Genomic DNA, 16,015 nt, shown 5'->3' with positions numbered 1-16,015 from the left:
CCACAACCCCTAGCCACCAGGCCTAGCCACAACCCCTAGCCACCAGGCCTAGCCACAACCCCTAGCCACCAGGCCTAGCCACAACCCCTAGTCACAACCCCTAACCACAACCCCGAGCCACCAGGCCTAGCCACAACCCCTAGCCAAAAGGCCTAGCCACCAGGCCTAGCCACCAGGCCTAGCCACCAGGCCTAGCCACCAGGCCTAGCCACAACGCCTAGCCACCAGGCCTAGCCACAACCCCTAGCCACCAGGCCTAGCCACAACCCCTAGCCACCAGGCCTAGCCACAACCCCTAGCCACCAGGGCTAGCCACAACCCCTAGCCACCAGGCCTAGCCACAACCCCTAGCCACCAGGCCTAGCCACAACCCCTAGCCACCAGGCCTAGCCACAACCCCTAGCCACCAGGCCTAGCCACAACCTCTAGCCACAACCCCTAGCCACAACCCCTAGCCACAACGCCTAGCCACAACGCCTAGCCACCAGGCCTAGCCACCAGGCCTAGCCACAACCCCTAGCCACCAGGCCTAGCCACAACCCCTAGCCACCAGGCCTAGCCACAACCCCTAGCCACAACCCCTAGCCACCAGGCCTAGCCACCAGGCCTAGCCACAACGCCTAGCCACAACGCCTAGCCACCAGGCCTAGCCACAACCCCTAGCCACCAGGCCTAGCCACCAGGCCTAGCCACAACCTCTAGCCACCAGGCCTAGCCACAACCCCTAGCCACCAGGCCTAGGCACAACCCCTAGCCACCAGGCCTAGCCACAACCCCTAGCCACAACCACTAGCCACAACCCCTAGCCACCAGGCCTAGCCACAACCCCTAGCCACAACGCCTAGCCACCAGGCCTAGCCACCAGGCCTAGCCACAACGCCTAGCCACCAGGCCTAGCCACCAGGCCTAGCCACAACCCCTAGCCACCAGGCCTAGCCACAACCCCTAGCCACCAGGCCTAGCCACAACGCCTAGCCACAACGCCTAGCCACAACCCCTAGCCACAACCCCTAGCCACAACCCCTAGCCACCAGGCCTAGCCACAACCCCTAGCCACCAGGCCTAGCCACAACGCCTAGCCACCAGGCCTAGCCACCAGGCCTAGCCACAACCACTAGCCACAACCCCTAGCCACCAGGCCTAGCCACAACCCCTAGCCACCAGGCCTAGCCACAACGCCTAGCCACAACGCCTAGCCACAACGCCTAGCCACAACCCCTAGCCACAACGCCTAGCCACCAGGCCTAGCCACCAGGCCTAGCTACCAGGCCTAGCCACAACACCTAGCCACAACGCCTAGCCACCAGGCCTAGCCACAACGCCTAGCCACCAGGCCTAGCCACAACGCCTAGCTACCAGGCCTAGCCACAACCCCTAGCCACCAGGCCTAGCCACAACCCCTAGCCACAACCCCTAGCCACCAGGCCTAGCCACCAGGCCTAGCCACAACCCCTAGCCACAACCCCTAGCCACAACCCCTAGCCACAACCCCTAGCCACAACCCCTAGCCACCAGGCCTAGCCACCAGGCCTAGCCACAACCCCTAGCCACAACCCCTAGCCACCAGGCCTAGCCACCAGGCCTAGCCACCAGGCCTAGCCACAACCCCTAGCCACAACGCCTAGCCACAACGCCCAGCCACAACGCCTACTAAAAGGTTGGTTTGATGGTTAAACAAAAACAGAATTTCCAGAAGTTAAAAAGTAAACAAACAATACAAAAATAGAACCGCTGACACTCACATCTTCTGTAGTGCATGGGCCATGACGATCCCACTGGTTAGATCTTCCACTGTTTTGCACGGTGCCTCCAATCCAAACGTCTGGATCTAGACGAACAAGGACAAATCAGAAAAAAACAATCATTTCCTGCTGTGAAATATTACAGAGATACCCACCCACCTTAAAATTGCGTTCATCATTACTTGACACCAAGCCACCTCCCCTATTCATTCTTCACAGAGTCACAAAACATGGCCGCTGTACATTCTTAACTTCTTCTTGGAAAAATGGAGCGGAGCTCTACAACGATTAGGTTGAGCCTTGAGGCTCTGTCTTTCACTTGTACGTTTTTGTGACTTTGCAGGAAATTAGTAAATGACCGAGCACTTTTGTCCACTCCAGGGATGACCTCTCTCTCTCTCTCTATGTTGATAACATGTTAATAATTATCCACTCCAGGGATGACCTCTCTCTCTCTCTCTCTATGTTGATAACATGTTAATAAATATCCACTCCAGGGATGACCTCTCTCTCTCTCTATGTTGATAACATGTTAATAATTATCCACTCCAGGGATGACCTCTCTCTATGTTGATAACATGTTAATAATTATCCACTCCAGGGATGACCTCTCTCTATGTTGATAACAAGTTAATAATTATCCACTCCAGGGATGACCTCTCTCTATGTTGATAACATGTTAATAAATATCCACTCCAGGGATGACCTCTCTCTCTCTCTATGTTGATAACATGTTAATAATTATCCACTCCAGGGATGACCTCTCTCTCTCTCTATGTTGATAACATGTTAATAATTATCCACTCCAGGGATGACCTCTCTCTATATGTTGATAACATGTTAATAATTCCACTCCAGGGATGACCTCTCTCTCTATGTTGATAACATGTTAATAATTATCCACTCCAGGGATGACCTCTCTCTATATGTTGATAACATGTTAATAATTATCCACTCCAGGGATGACCTCTCTCTCTATGTTGATAACATGTTAATAATTATCCACTCCAGGGATGACCTCTCTCTCTATGTTGATAACATGTTAATAATTATCCACTCCAGGGATGACCTCTCTCTCTATGTTGATAACATGTTAATAATTATCCACTCCAGGGATGACCTCTCTCTCTATGTTGATAACATGTTAATAATTATCCACTCCAGGGATGACCTCTCTCTATGTTGATAACATGTTAATAATTATCCACTCCAGGGATGACCTCTCTCTCTATGTTGATAACATGTTAATAATTATCCACTCCAGGGATGACCTCTCTCTATGTTGATAACATGTTAATAATTATCCACTCCAGGGATGACCTCTCTCTATGTTGATAACATGTTAATAATTCCACTCCAGGGATGACCTCTCTCTATGTTGATAACATGTTAATAATTATCCACTCCAGGGATGACCTCTCTCTCTATGTTGATAACATGTTAATAATTATCCACTCCAGGGATGACCTCTCTCTCTCTATGTTGATAACATGTTAATAATTATCCACTCCAGGGATGACCTCTCTCTATGTTGATAACATGTTAATAATTATCCACTCCAGGGATGACCTCTCTCTATGTTGATAACAAGTTAATAATTATCCACTCCAGGGATGACCTCTCTCTATGTTGATAACATGTTAATAAATATCCACTCCAGGGATGACCTCTCTCTCTCTCTATGTTGATAACATGTTAATAATTATCCACTCCAGGGATGACCTCTCTCTCTCTCTATGTTGATAACATGTTAATAATTATCCACTCCAGGGATGACCTCTCTCTATGTTGATAACATGTTAATAATTATCCACTCCAGGGATGACCTCTCTCTCTATGTTGATAACATGTTAATAATTATCCACTCCAGGGATGACCTCTCTCTCTCTCTATGTTGATAACATGTTAATAATTATCCACTCCAGGGATGACCTCTCTCTCTATGTTGATAACATGTTAATAATTATCCACTCCAGGGATGACCTCTCTCTCTCTCTCTATGTTGATAACATGTTAATAATTATCCACTCCAGGGATGACCTCTCTCTCTCTATGTTGATAACATGTTAATAATTATCCACTCCAGGGATGACCTCTCTTTCTATGTTGATAACATGTTAATAATTATCCACTCCAGGGATGACCTCTCTCTATGTTGATAACATGTTAATAATTATCCACTCCAGGGATGACCTCTCTCTATGTTGATAACATGTTAATAATTCCACTCCAGGGATGACCTCTCTCTATGTTGATAACATGTTAATAATTATCCACTCCAGGGATGACCCTCTCTCTATGTTGATAACATGTTAATAATTATCCACTCCAGGGATGACCTCTCTCTCTCTCATGTTGATAACATGTTAATAATTATCCACTCCAGGGATGACCTCTCTCTATGTTGATAACATGTTAATAATTATCCACTCCAGGGATGACCTCTCTCTATGTTGATAACAAGTTAATAATTATCCACTCCAGGGATGACCTCTCTCTATGTTGATAACATGTTAATAATTATCCACTCCAGGGATGACCTCTCTCTATGTTGATAACATGTTAATAATTATCCACTCCAGGGATGACCTCTCTCTCTATGTTGATAACATGTTAATAATTATCCACTCCAGGGATGACCTCTCTCTCTCTCTATGTTGATAACATGTTAATAATTATCCACTCCAGGGATGACCTCTCTCTATATGTTGATAACATGTTAATAATTCCACTCCAGGGATGACCTCTCTCTCTATGTTGATAACATGTTAATAATTATCCACTCCAGGGATGACCTCTCTCTCTATGTTGATAACATGTTAATAATTATCCACTCCAGGGATGACCTCTCTCTCTATGTTGATAACATGTTAATAATTATCCACTCCAGGGATGACCTCTCTCTCTATGTTGATAACATGTTAATAATTATCCACTCCAGGGATGACCTCTCTCTCTATGTTGATAACATGTTAATAATTATCCACTCCAGGGATGACCTCTCTCTCTATGTTGATAACATGTTAATAATTATCCACTCCAGGGATGACCTCTCTCTCTATGTTGATAACATGTTAATAATTATCCACTCCAGGGATGACCTCTCTCTCTATGTTGATAACATGTTAATAATTATCCACTCCAGGGATGACCTCTCTCTCTATGTTGATAACATGTTAATAATTATCCACTCCAGGGATGACCTCTCTCTATGTTGATAACATGTTAATAATAGACCCAGCAGTGTTGTCACTCTAAATAAACGGTCTGAAGTCAGCAGAGGAGAGATGGATGGTGACATGGTCAATGCCGTAATTACAGACATGAAGACAGACTCACCTCCGTCCTGAACTGAATGTCTCCAACGGGGAGATTATTTCCTACATGACTGACCTTCACGAGACCCTTTTGGGGCCAAGAACTACATGTATTTGTGTCCATTTTTAGTGTTTTTGAGATGATCTGTATAATGAAAAGGACTATATAAACTAAATACATTATTAGTATTACCTAGTAAAAGGGTAGGTTAGCCTTTCAGGATAATAATTCATGTTATAGGCTATGTTTAGGCTGTTTCGCATTAAAATACCGAGCGTATTTCACTAGGTGTTATGAATCATGCTGTACAGGCACGCTAAAGTGAAATTAAGAGCTATAAATAGTCTACAGACTTACCTCACCACCAAGGATGTGTTAGTGGCATGTCTGAGTGACAGAGTACGCCTGCTGCTGCAACCCTGATCAGAATAGAGGTCTACTGCTGCAACCCTGATCAGAATAGAGGTCTACTGCTGCAACCCTGATCAGAATAGAGGTCTACTGCTGCAACCCTGATCAGAATAGAGGTCTACTGCTGCAACCCCGATCAGAATAGAGGCCTACTGCTGCAACCCCGATCAGAGTAGAGGCCTACTGCTGCAACCCCGATCAGAGTAGAGGCCTACTGCTGCAACCCCGATCAGAGTAGAGGCCTACTGCTGCAACCCCGATCAGAGTAGAGGCCTACTGCTGCAACCCCGATCAGAGTAGAGGCCTACTGCTGCAACCCCGATCAGAGTAGAGGCCTACTGCTGCAACCCCGATCAGAGTAGAGGCCTACTGCTGCAACCCCGATCAGAGTAGAGGCCTACTGCTGCAACCCCGATCAGAGTAGAGGCCTACTGCTGCAACCCCGATCAGAGTAGAGGCCTACTGCTGCAACCCCGATCAGAGTAGAGGCCTACTGCTGCAACCCCGATCAGAGTAGAGGCCTACTGCTGCAACCCCGATCAGAGTAGAGGCCTACTGCTGCAACCCCGATCAGAGTAGAGGCCTACTGCTGCAACCCCGATCAGAGTAGAGGCCTACTGCTGCAACCCCGATCAGAGTAGAGGCCTACTGCTGCAACCCCGATCAGAGTAGAGGCCTACTGCTGCAACCCCGATCAGAGTAGAGGCCTACTGCTGCAACCCCGATCAGAGTAGAGGCCTACTGCTGCAACCCCGATCAGAGTAGAGGCCTACTGCTGCAACCCCGATCAGAGTAGAGGCCTACTGCTGCAACCCCGATCAGAGTAGAGGCCTACTGCTGCAACCCGGATCAGAGTAGAGGCCTACTGCTGCAACCCGGATCAGAGTAGAGGCCTACTGCTGCAACCCGGATCAGAGTAGAGGCCTACTGCTGCAACCCCGATCAGAGTAGAGGCCTACTGCTGCAACCCCGATCAGAGTAGAGGCCTACTGCTGCAACCCCGATCAGAGTAGAGGCCTACTGCTGCAACCCCGATCAGAGTAGAGGCCTACTGCTGCAACCCCGATCAGAGTAGAGGCCTACTGCTGCAACCCCGATCAGAGTAGAGATCTACTGCTGCAACCCCGATCAGAGTAGAGGCCTACTGCTGCAACCCTGATCAGAGTAGAGGCCTACTGCTGCAACCCGGATCAGAGTAGAGGCCTACTGCTGCAACCCCGATCTGAGTAGAGGCCTACTGCTGCAACCCCGATCAGAGTAGAGGCCTACTGCTGCAACCCCGATCTGAGTAGAGGCCTACTGCTGCAACCCCGATCAGAGTAGAGGCCTACTGCTGCAACCCCGATCAGAGTAGAGGCCTACTGCTGCAACCCCGATCAGAGTAGAGGCCTACTGCTGAAACCCTGATCAGAGTAGAGGCCTACTGCTGCAACCCTGATCAGAGTAGAGGCCTACTGCTGCAACCCCGATCTGAGTAGAGGCCTACTGCTGCAACCCCGATCAGAGTAGAGGCCTACTGCTGCAACCCTGATCAGAGTCACAGCAGGGTCTTCACTGCAGGCTGGTGCTCCAGGCTTGGAAATGTAGGAAGGTTCACTGTAATATTGGCCATTTAAATTGGAGAAGAAAATACCTGCAGACATTTAGACAAATACTCAGCATCCTTCTCTGGTCGTTTTCATGCAAGTCACAGAGCACGGGGTGTAATTTTACCACTACCTTCCTGTGACAATTAGACAGGCTTGAAAAAGGCTACCGTTTTTTGATTAGGCCGCCCTTTTCAAAGCAATCAAGGTGATTTTACACCAAGAAAGGTTGCATCAAATTGCAGTTAGAGGAAGATACAGTATACAGATCAGAAAGAGAATGGGCTAACGTTTAAACATTTCATGTGTGTACTGCGCAGATGATGTGCTAATGAGATATGGTAGGGCGTAACCCTAATCTGTCAGACGTGACCATCGTCAAGGCCATTAGCTAGGCTGTCCCCACACGTCACATCTCTCACTCTACTGCTACTTATGAAATGGCTTTGTGTGAGGAGGGAGAGCAATTAACTAAAATGTCAAACTCAAACTGCCACTTTCATACCTACTACAGCTACTGAATGAAATTCAGATGACTTTGGCAAATAAATACTACTGAACTAAACCAGCTTATGAACTGTAATCGTTTTATGTAATAAGAAGATAATTTGCTGCTTATGTTTTGGTGGTCAGCGATTAGCGTAACAATATTGTGTACTTGAATACATAACGGCCTCTGCGGAGTAGCATAGAGGCGATGGGTGATCGCCAGCCGGCCTGGCTAGAAGACCCACCACAGTACATGTTGGACAAAGTTACTGCCGGGTTTTAAATGTAGCCCTCACAGGCTAGTTCGGAAACCCTACCCTGCCTGTGATTCTGTGAAGGCTGAGCTCTGTGTACAAGCAGAAGCAGAGAGCTGGATCCCACCACCACCTCATAAACAAATGTCCACTCCAAGAAACATGAACTGGTACAAGGTCCATCGAGCTTCTTATGGAATAAAACCAACTCCGACGGGTTAAATCCTAATTCATCTTCTAATCTTTAAAACAAAAAAAATGTCAGTGTAGAAAAATAACCCCGAAAGCCCCTGGGGACTCAAGGAGACTATTTCAAACATCTGTTTCTGGTGGTATGGAAATAGATACCGTCAAAAACGATTTCTTTCAAGGGTTTTTTTTTTTTTTAAATACATTTGAATATTTGTAGCTACTTTTCAGTAAATACCTTCACTCAACGTGTGCAATAACGTTAGGAGATAAAGCAGATTGCATTCTTCATTTCACCTGTCACATTAAGCTCACAGGTAAGATCCCAGTCACGTGGTGTTTGTTTACTAGCACACAACCAGAGAAACCAGAGCCTTGTGAGTCACTCACTGTTGTGCAGCACGGACCAATGAATCTAGTTACAGTATGGAATTCACAACTCAATGTTTGCCAGCTAGATATCTTACTATTAAGTTACCTGTCTACAATGTGCTAAATGTTGCATTTGGTTTGCTCATTTAGTAGCTAGTTATCTAGCTAGCTAAGTGGTTAGCTTCTCTTGGAAAGCACCACCAGCTGTCTAGAAAGCACCACCAGCTGTCACCACCAGTTGTCTAGAAAGCACCACCAGCTGTCTAGAAAGCACCACCAGCTGTCTAGAAAGCAAGCACCACCAGTTGTCTAGAAAGCAAGCACCACCACTTGTCTAGAAAGCAAGCACCACCACTTGTCTAGAAAGCAAGCACCACCACTTGTCTAGAAAGCAAGCACCACCAGTTGTCTAGAAAGCAAGCACCACCAGTTGTCTAGAAAGCAAGCACCACCAGTTGTCTAGAAAGCAAGCACCACCACTTGTCTAGAAAGCAAGCACCACCACTTGTCTAGAAAGCAAGCACCACCACTTGTCTAGAAAGCAAGCACCACCACCACTTGTCTAGAAAGCACCACCACTTGTCTAGAAAGCACCACCACTTGTCTAGAAAGCACCACCACTTGTCTAGAAAGCACCACCACTTGTCTAGAAAGCAAGCACCAGTTTTCCATAGGAATACAGTGGATGACGTCAGTGCTATTTGGGGCGGGTCGATATGGCCAAAATATTAAATCATAGTATTTAAAACAAATTGGATGGTATTTTATGTTATTGAATACTAAAAGTTCTACATTTCCTTTGAGTACTGCGTAAGCCTAGGGTGGAAACACATACATTCTAAGAGATTTCAAAATGGGTCTTTCTCCATTCTGATTTGTTTTATGCTGTTCAATTCAACCCAAAATAATCTTCAGCATTCTCATTAATTGCTGCATTTCCTGCACTCATTTGAGATCTTTTGCCACGTAGGCCTGCACACCATCTAGTCCTACTTTTTAACCACATTTTACAAATCGCAATTTTACCTGCGATTTAGAGAAAAACACTTTGGGTGAACTGTTGGAATCATGGAAATAGAACGATTATTGTAATTCTATAGTTAGAATATAATAGCGGGCACTTTGAATACACTGTTGGACATGACAACGAATGAAAATGCCAAGGAGGGGTTATTGTGACAGGGTAGGAACCAAAGTGTTTATAAGTGTTTCCAAGCTAACATATTATTGCTTCACATATTTCTTTGATTTAGAAGATACTGTTGCACAAACATGCTGATTTAGGTTTACACCATCACTGGTGTTACCAGGCTGTATAGCTAATTACACTTGCTCTGACTCAGTACATTTATTAACTAAACTCAGCAAAAGAAGAAACGTCCCTTTTCCAGGACCCTGTCTTTCTAAAATAATTTGTAAATATACAAATAACTTCACAGATCTTCATTGTAAAGGGTTTAATCACCGTTTTCCCATGTTTGTTCAATGAACCATAAACAATTCATGAACATGCACCTGTGGAACGGTCGTTAAGACACTAACAGCTTACAGACGGTAGGCAATTAAGGTCACTGTTATGAAAACTTAGGACAGTAAAGAGGCCTTTCTACTGACTCTGAAAAACACCAAAAGAAAGATGCCCAGGGTCCCTGCTCATCTGTGTGAACGTGCCTTAGGCATGCTGCAAGGAGGCATGAGGACTGCAGATGTGGCCAGGGCAATAAATTGCAATATCCGTACTGTGAGACGCCTAAGACAGTGCTACAGGGAGACAGGACGGACAGTTAATCATCCTCGCAGTGGCAGACCACGTGTAACAACACCTGCACAGGATCGGTACATCCGAACATCACACCTGCGGGACAGGTACAGGATGGCAACAACAACTGTCCGAGTTACACCAGGAACGCACAATCCCTCCATCAGTGCTCAGACTGTCCGCAATAGGCTGAGAGAGGCTGGACTGAGGGCTTGTAGGCCTGTTGTAAGGCAGGTCCTCACCAGACATCACCGGCAACAACGTCGCCTATGGGCACAAACCCACCGTCGCTCGACTGGCATAAAGTGTCTCACCTGGGATGATGGTCGGATTCGCGTTTATTGTCGAAGGAATGAGCGTTACACCGAGGCCTGTACTCTGGAGCGGGATCGATTTGGAGGTGCAGGGTCCGTCATGGTCTGGGGCGGTGTGTCACAGCATCATCGGACTGAGCTTGTTGTCATTGCAGGCAATCTCAACGCTGTGCGTTACAGGGAAGACATCCTCCTCCCTCATGTGGTACCCTTCCTGCAGGCTCATCCTGACTTGACCCTCCAGCATGACAATGCCACCAGCCATACTGCTCGTTCTGTGTGTGATTTCCTGCAAGACCGGAATGTCAGTGTTCTGCCATGGCCAGCGAAGAGCCCGGATCTCAATCCCATTGAGCACGTCTGGGACCTGTTGGATCGGAGGGTGAGGGCTAGGGCCATTCCCCCCCAGAAATGTCTGGGAACTTGCAGGTGTCTTGGTGGAAGAGTGGGGTAACATCTCACAGCAAGAACTGGCAAATCTGGTGCAGTTCATGAGGAGGAGATGCACTGCAGTACTTAATGCAGCTGGTGGCCACACCAGATACTGACTGTTACTTTTGATTTTGACCCCCCCCCCCCCCTTTGTTCAGGGACACATTATTCAATTTCTGTTAGTCACATGTCTGTGGAACTTGTTCAGTTTATGTCTCAGTTGTTGAATCTTGTTATGTTCATACAAATATTTCCACATGTTAAGTTTGCTGAAAATAAACACAGTTGACAGTGAGAGAACATTTCTTTATCTAGCGATTAGCATTAGCGGCTAACAAGATTTAGGCACAACTTGCTAAGAAAAGACAAAACTAGCTGTTTGCAGATGTAAGAAACACAAACGAATAGTATAATTACAGAACACTAGTGGATTTATATTAAGAAGCAAAGTGAATACAGCATCGTTGACATCAACATAGTAACAGCATGTGTTGCATTGAACATGCAGACTGAACACTACAGACTCCTGGTCCGGGAACAACAAATGCTCACCTTGAGTGACTCAAGAGAGATGAGATGACTTAAGTAGCGTAGTAAACTATAGCTATTGGACGGTGATACACAAGGCGTATCACCTTTAACAAAGCAAATCATTCAAATACCATTATATTAGGTCAAACCGGTCCAGTGCATCAATACCGGTATATCATAAAATACGGTATACCAACCAGCCCTAAACGCTAGCACTGGTTTTAATGTCGATGGTTACATGAGGTGAAAAGGAGACTGGAGTGCCACTAAGGTTAGAGTTAAGGATTATGGTTATGGTTAGGGTTAAGGTAAGGTTTGTGGTTAGGGTAAGGTTTGTGGTTAGGGTAAGGTTTGTGGTTAGGGTAAGGTTTGTGGTTAGGGTAAGGTTTGTGGTTAGGGTAAGGATTGTGGTTAGGGTAAGGATTGTGGTTAGGGTAAGGATTATGGTTAGGGTTAAGGTTTAGGGTTAAGGTTAGGGACGTCCCAAGGATCCCTGATAGCATCACCAACCTATATGTTACAACGCTTGTTTACGGAAGACAGAGGTGAATACTGTGCTAATTAGTTAACTGAGTCTCCGAACAACAACCTGTGTGTAACCGAAAGGAAGTACGCCAGAAAAGTGTTTTAATGGAAGAAAACTATCGGCTGCAACTGTGTTTAATCCCGGTTTTATAACAAAACAAAAAAACAGTGTACAGTAAGTGTATTTTTTGCATTGTGAAATTATTTTTTAATTTAATGTGAACGTAGAAGGATTTATGTTTCTAAAAAAAAAAACATATCGCAAAGCGTTGATTATTAACTATTATTGTAAAATATATATTGTAGTTCACATGGAGCCATCTGTCCGTAATACCATCATCAACCGGGAACCCAAGGGACCGGCTGGAAACCCACCTGGGGCTCCTGGATAACTCGGTTTGGCTGCGCTAGACGGCTGTGTTTGGCAGCCAACTCAAGCTAACAAGCTAACTAGCTACATTTCGTCTCACAATTGTTCATCAAATCAGAGTTGAATCATTATCGGCGACTAAGATAATAAAAAATGTTTTTGTTTTGTATATATACACGTACCCATGTCAAAAGGCTGTCGCACAGTTCAACTCGATCCACAGAATTCAAGGTAGTCATCGTACTGTAGTTCAATTAATCCGATCGCTTTTTCTTTTATCGGAAAATGACTAGAAAATGACTAGACGAGCCAGCTGGGCGAGATGAAATCAACAAGACCAACACGTCTGATCAACTAGATAACCAAAACGAGGAATTATTCCACGTAAAAAAACACTTCAGTTTCCCCGACAGGACAGATACGGTCCCACCGTCCTTTTTCACTTATATAAATAACATACAGCGTCGAATATAAAAGGTTATTGAATCAGTAAACAGTAATGTTGAGACACATCTACCGGTCTATCTCCTTTCTGTCAAGCTTGTTTTTCCCAACCAGCTGGGGGGGAGAAAACAGACGCCACCCTGTTGGACCAAAGTCCAGAGCCTGAATAAAATCAACCATCTTTATTAAAGGTTGTAAATTCTGAATCCCTATCAAATCATTCAATAATCATAAACATATATAATACAAATTAAAATAAATATGAAATAACTTATTCCATGAACATTTGAATAAATATTTTGTGTTGAATTTAGTGCAGGCAGTACTAGGGACGCCAAGGCTACGTAGGCTAGATAAAGGACCCCTCTGTAAGAACATGAAAGTGGAGCAACTAATTCTAATAACTAGGGTGAGACTTTCATTTTTTATTTTATTTTTTTTAGCTTGTAACAGATGTATTTTACCCTATTTACAGTCTTATTGTCCGCGTTGGCTGTAGTTAAGCGACAGATATCGTTGACATGTAACTCTGAGTTGTATGGTTTGTGTTCTGTAGATACATTTAGATAGGGAGTGGTAGTTGTGGATACATCAGCCCTTCTCAACTGAAGGTATGGACCACAGTTAAATCAATTAACTACAATATCCACTCTAATTCACCGGTTACAAAATGTATTCATCATCGCTAGCGATATGTCATTTTATTTAGGGGGGGGGGGTGACCAGACCAGAACAAATTCATATCGACATGTATAAGTTATTGATCAGTCGTTCTCGTTGAACGCAGGTCTAAGAAGCGGTAGTTATATATATGTTATATATGTGTGTGTTATTTCTATGGTTCACGTTACTTTTCTGGGTCTTTTTACTTTTGGTTTTGTACACCAGCTTCAAACAGCTGAAAAATACAATTAGATATATTTTTAAATGGACAAGCTATTTAACAGTGTTTTAAATGGTACAATGGTTCTCTACACTGTCTTGCTTGTCACAGGCGAACTATTTAGATTTTCTAGATTTTCTTTGCAACCAGGAAATGGCGGAGCTATTTCTGCATAATGCATATTTTCACTTTCATATACAGTACCAGTCAAATGTTTGGGCACACATATTCATTCAAGGGTTTATTTCTTTTGACTATTTTATACATTGTAGAATAGTAGTGAATACATCAAAACTATGAAATAACACATGGAATCATGTAGTAACCAAAAAAGTGTTAAACAAATCAATATATTTCAGATTGTTTAAATAGTCACCATTTCACTTGATGACAGCTTTGCACACACTTTGCATTCTCTCAACCAGCTTCACCTGGAATGCTTTTCCAACAGTCTTGAAGGAGCTCCCACATATGCTGAGCACTTGTTGGCTGCTTTTCCTTCACTCTGCGGTCCAACTCATCCCAAACCATCTCAATTGGGTTGAGGTCGGGTGATTGTGGAGCCCAGGTCTTCTGATGCAGCACACCATCACTCTTCTTCTTGGTCAAATAGCCCTTACACAGCCTGGAGGTGTGTTGGGTCATTGTCCTGTTGAAAAACAAATCATAGTCCCACTAAGCTAATAGTCCCAGTAACCGAAAGGTTGCTGGATCGAATCCGCGAGCTGACAAAGTAAGAAATCTGCCGTTCTGCCCCTGAACAAGGCAGTTAACCCACTGTTCCCTGGTAGGCTGTCATTTGTAAATAAGAATTTGTTCTTAACTGACTTGCCAAGTTAAAAAAAAAAACCAGATGGGATGGCGTATTGCAAACCAGATGGGATGGCGTATGGCTGCAGAATGCTGTGCCTTGGATTCTAAATAAATCACAGACGGTGTCACCAGCAAAGCACCACCTCACCTAATCTGCGTCTCACAAAGACACGGCGGTAGGAACCAAAAATCTCCAATTTGGACTCATCAGACCAAAGGACAGATTTCCACCGGTCTATTGTCCATTGCTTGTTTTTTGGCCCAAGTGAGTCTTTTCTTCTTATTGGTGTCCTTTAGTAGTGGTTTCTTTGCAGCAGTTCGACCATGAAGGCCTGATTCATGCAGTCTCCTCTGAGCAGTTGATGTTGATATGTGTCTGTTACTTGAACTCTGAAGCATTTATTTAGGCTGCAATCTGAGGTGCAGTTAACTCCCATGAACTTATCCTCTGCAGCAGAGGTAACTCTGCTTTCCTGTGACGGTCCTCACGAGAGCCAGTTTCAGCAGAGCACTTGATGGTTTTTGCAACTGCACTTGAGGAAACTTTAAGTTCTTATTGTTCTGCATTGACTAACCTTCATGTCTTAAAGTAATGATGGACTGTCATTTCTCTTTCCTTATTTGAGCTGTTCTTGCCATAATATGGACTTGGTCTTTTACCACATAGGGCTATCTTCTGTATACCACCCTTTTCACAGCTGATTTGCTCAAGTGCATTAAGGAAGAAATTCCACAAATTAACATTTGATGCATGGCAAACTTGTAAATTGAAATGCATTCCAGGTAACTACCTGGTGAAGCTGGTTGAGAAAATGCCAAGTGTGCAAAGCTGTCATCAAAGCAAAGGGTGGCTACTTTGAAGAATCTAAAATATATTTTGATTTGTTTAACACTTCTTTTTTTTAGTTACTACATGATTCCATATGTGTTATTTCACAGTTTTGATGTCTTCACTATTCTACAATTTTAGAAAATAGTAAAAAAAAAAAAAAACCTTTGACTGGTACTGTAAGTGAAAGAAACTTTTTCAAATACAAAAGATACTTGCTGTGCAAAGTTGCGACCTACCTCGGAAATGAGTCATCCTCTCACCTTGAGCTCGCTTTTCCATTGGACTATTCCTTATTTCCTCTCTTTCTCAAAATACAACCGGCTGCAACATTCCTAACCTACCTACACTAAGTATATATATTTTGTGTTTGATAAAATATCTCACTTATAAGAAAGTTTCAAATGTTTCCAAAACTGTATCGCGTGTGAGCGGTGCATATTTGCGTTTTAGAAGGGGCTTTATTTCCCCTCAGAAAGCTAAAGGAGACGTCCAATGGCATAACGGCATAGATTTGAGTCATGAATAAGTGCTAGGCTTTGTGACCGACATGTTCTCTCTGTTCTAACCCAGTTCTCTAGGATATGATTAAGTGGCATGGATGAAAACAATGGACATGGGCAGGTGGACTATTTGCTGCAAGTTGAAGACTCACTCATAGAAGGAGTCAGCGACCCTGTCTTGTTTGTGGTCGTTCTCAGTGTCACGTTCTTGTGTGGACTGGTAACTCTGCTCTGCAGGTAGGCCTGTTGTA

At 44.5% G+C, this 16,015-nt stretch overlaps 1 protein-coding gene and 1 pseudogene across 3 annotated transcripts in view; one reads left to right on the top strand and one right to left on the bottom strand.

Moving 5' to 3' along the window:
• LOC106572403 (protein Hook homolog 3-like) overlaps nucleotides 1–12,848 on the bottom strand; it is a 73,815-nt pseudogene extending 60,967 nt beyond the window's left edge.
• A 213-nt stretch (nucleotides 12,849–13,061) lies between these two features.
• Nucleotides 13,062–16,015, top strand: part of LOC100195777 (ring finger protein 170) — a 9,248-nt gene continuing 6,294 nt past the window's right edge. The window contains exons 1-3 of one of the 3 annotated variants that reach the window (XM_045712107.1): nucleotides 13,109–13,145; nucleotides 13,293–13,347; nucleotides 15,835–16,001. In XM_045712107.1, coding sequence (XP_045568063.1) covers nucleotides 15,859–16,001 — 143 coding nt within the window. In that variant the 5' untranslated portion in view covers nucleotides 13,109–13,145; nucleotides 13,293–13,347; nucleotides 15,835–15,858. 3 annotated transcript variants of the gene reach the window in all.

This window comes from Salmo salar, unplaced genomic scaffold, assembly GCF_905237065.1.
Source record: "Salmo salar unplaced genomic scaffold, Ssal_v3.1, whole genome shotgun sequence".
NCBI lineage: Eukaryota > Metazoa > Chordata > Actinopteri > Salmoniformes > Salmonidae > Salmo > Salmo salar.
Note: the sequence above shows the minus strand (reverse complement) of the source record. Positions and strands in the feature narration are given on the sequence as shown.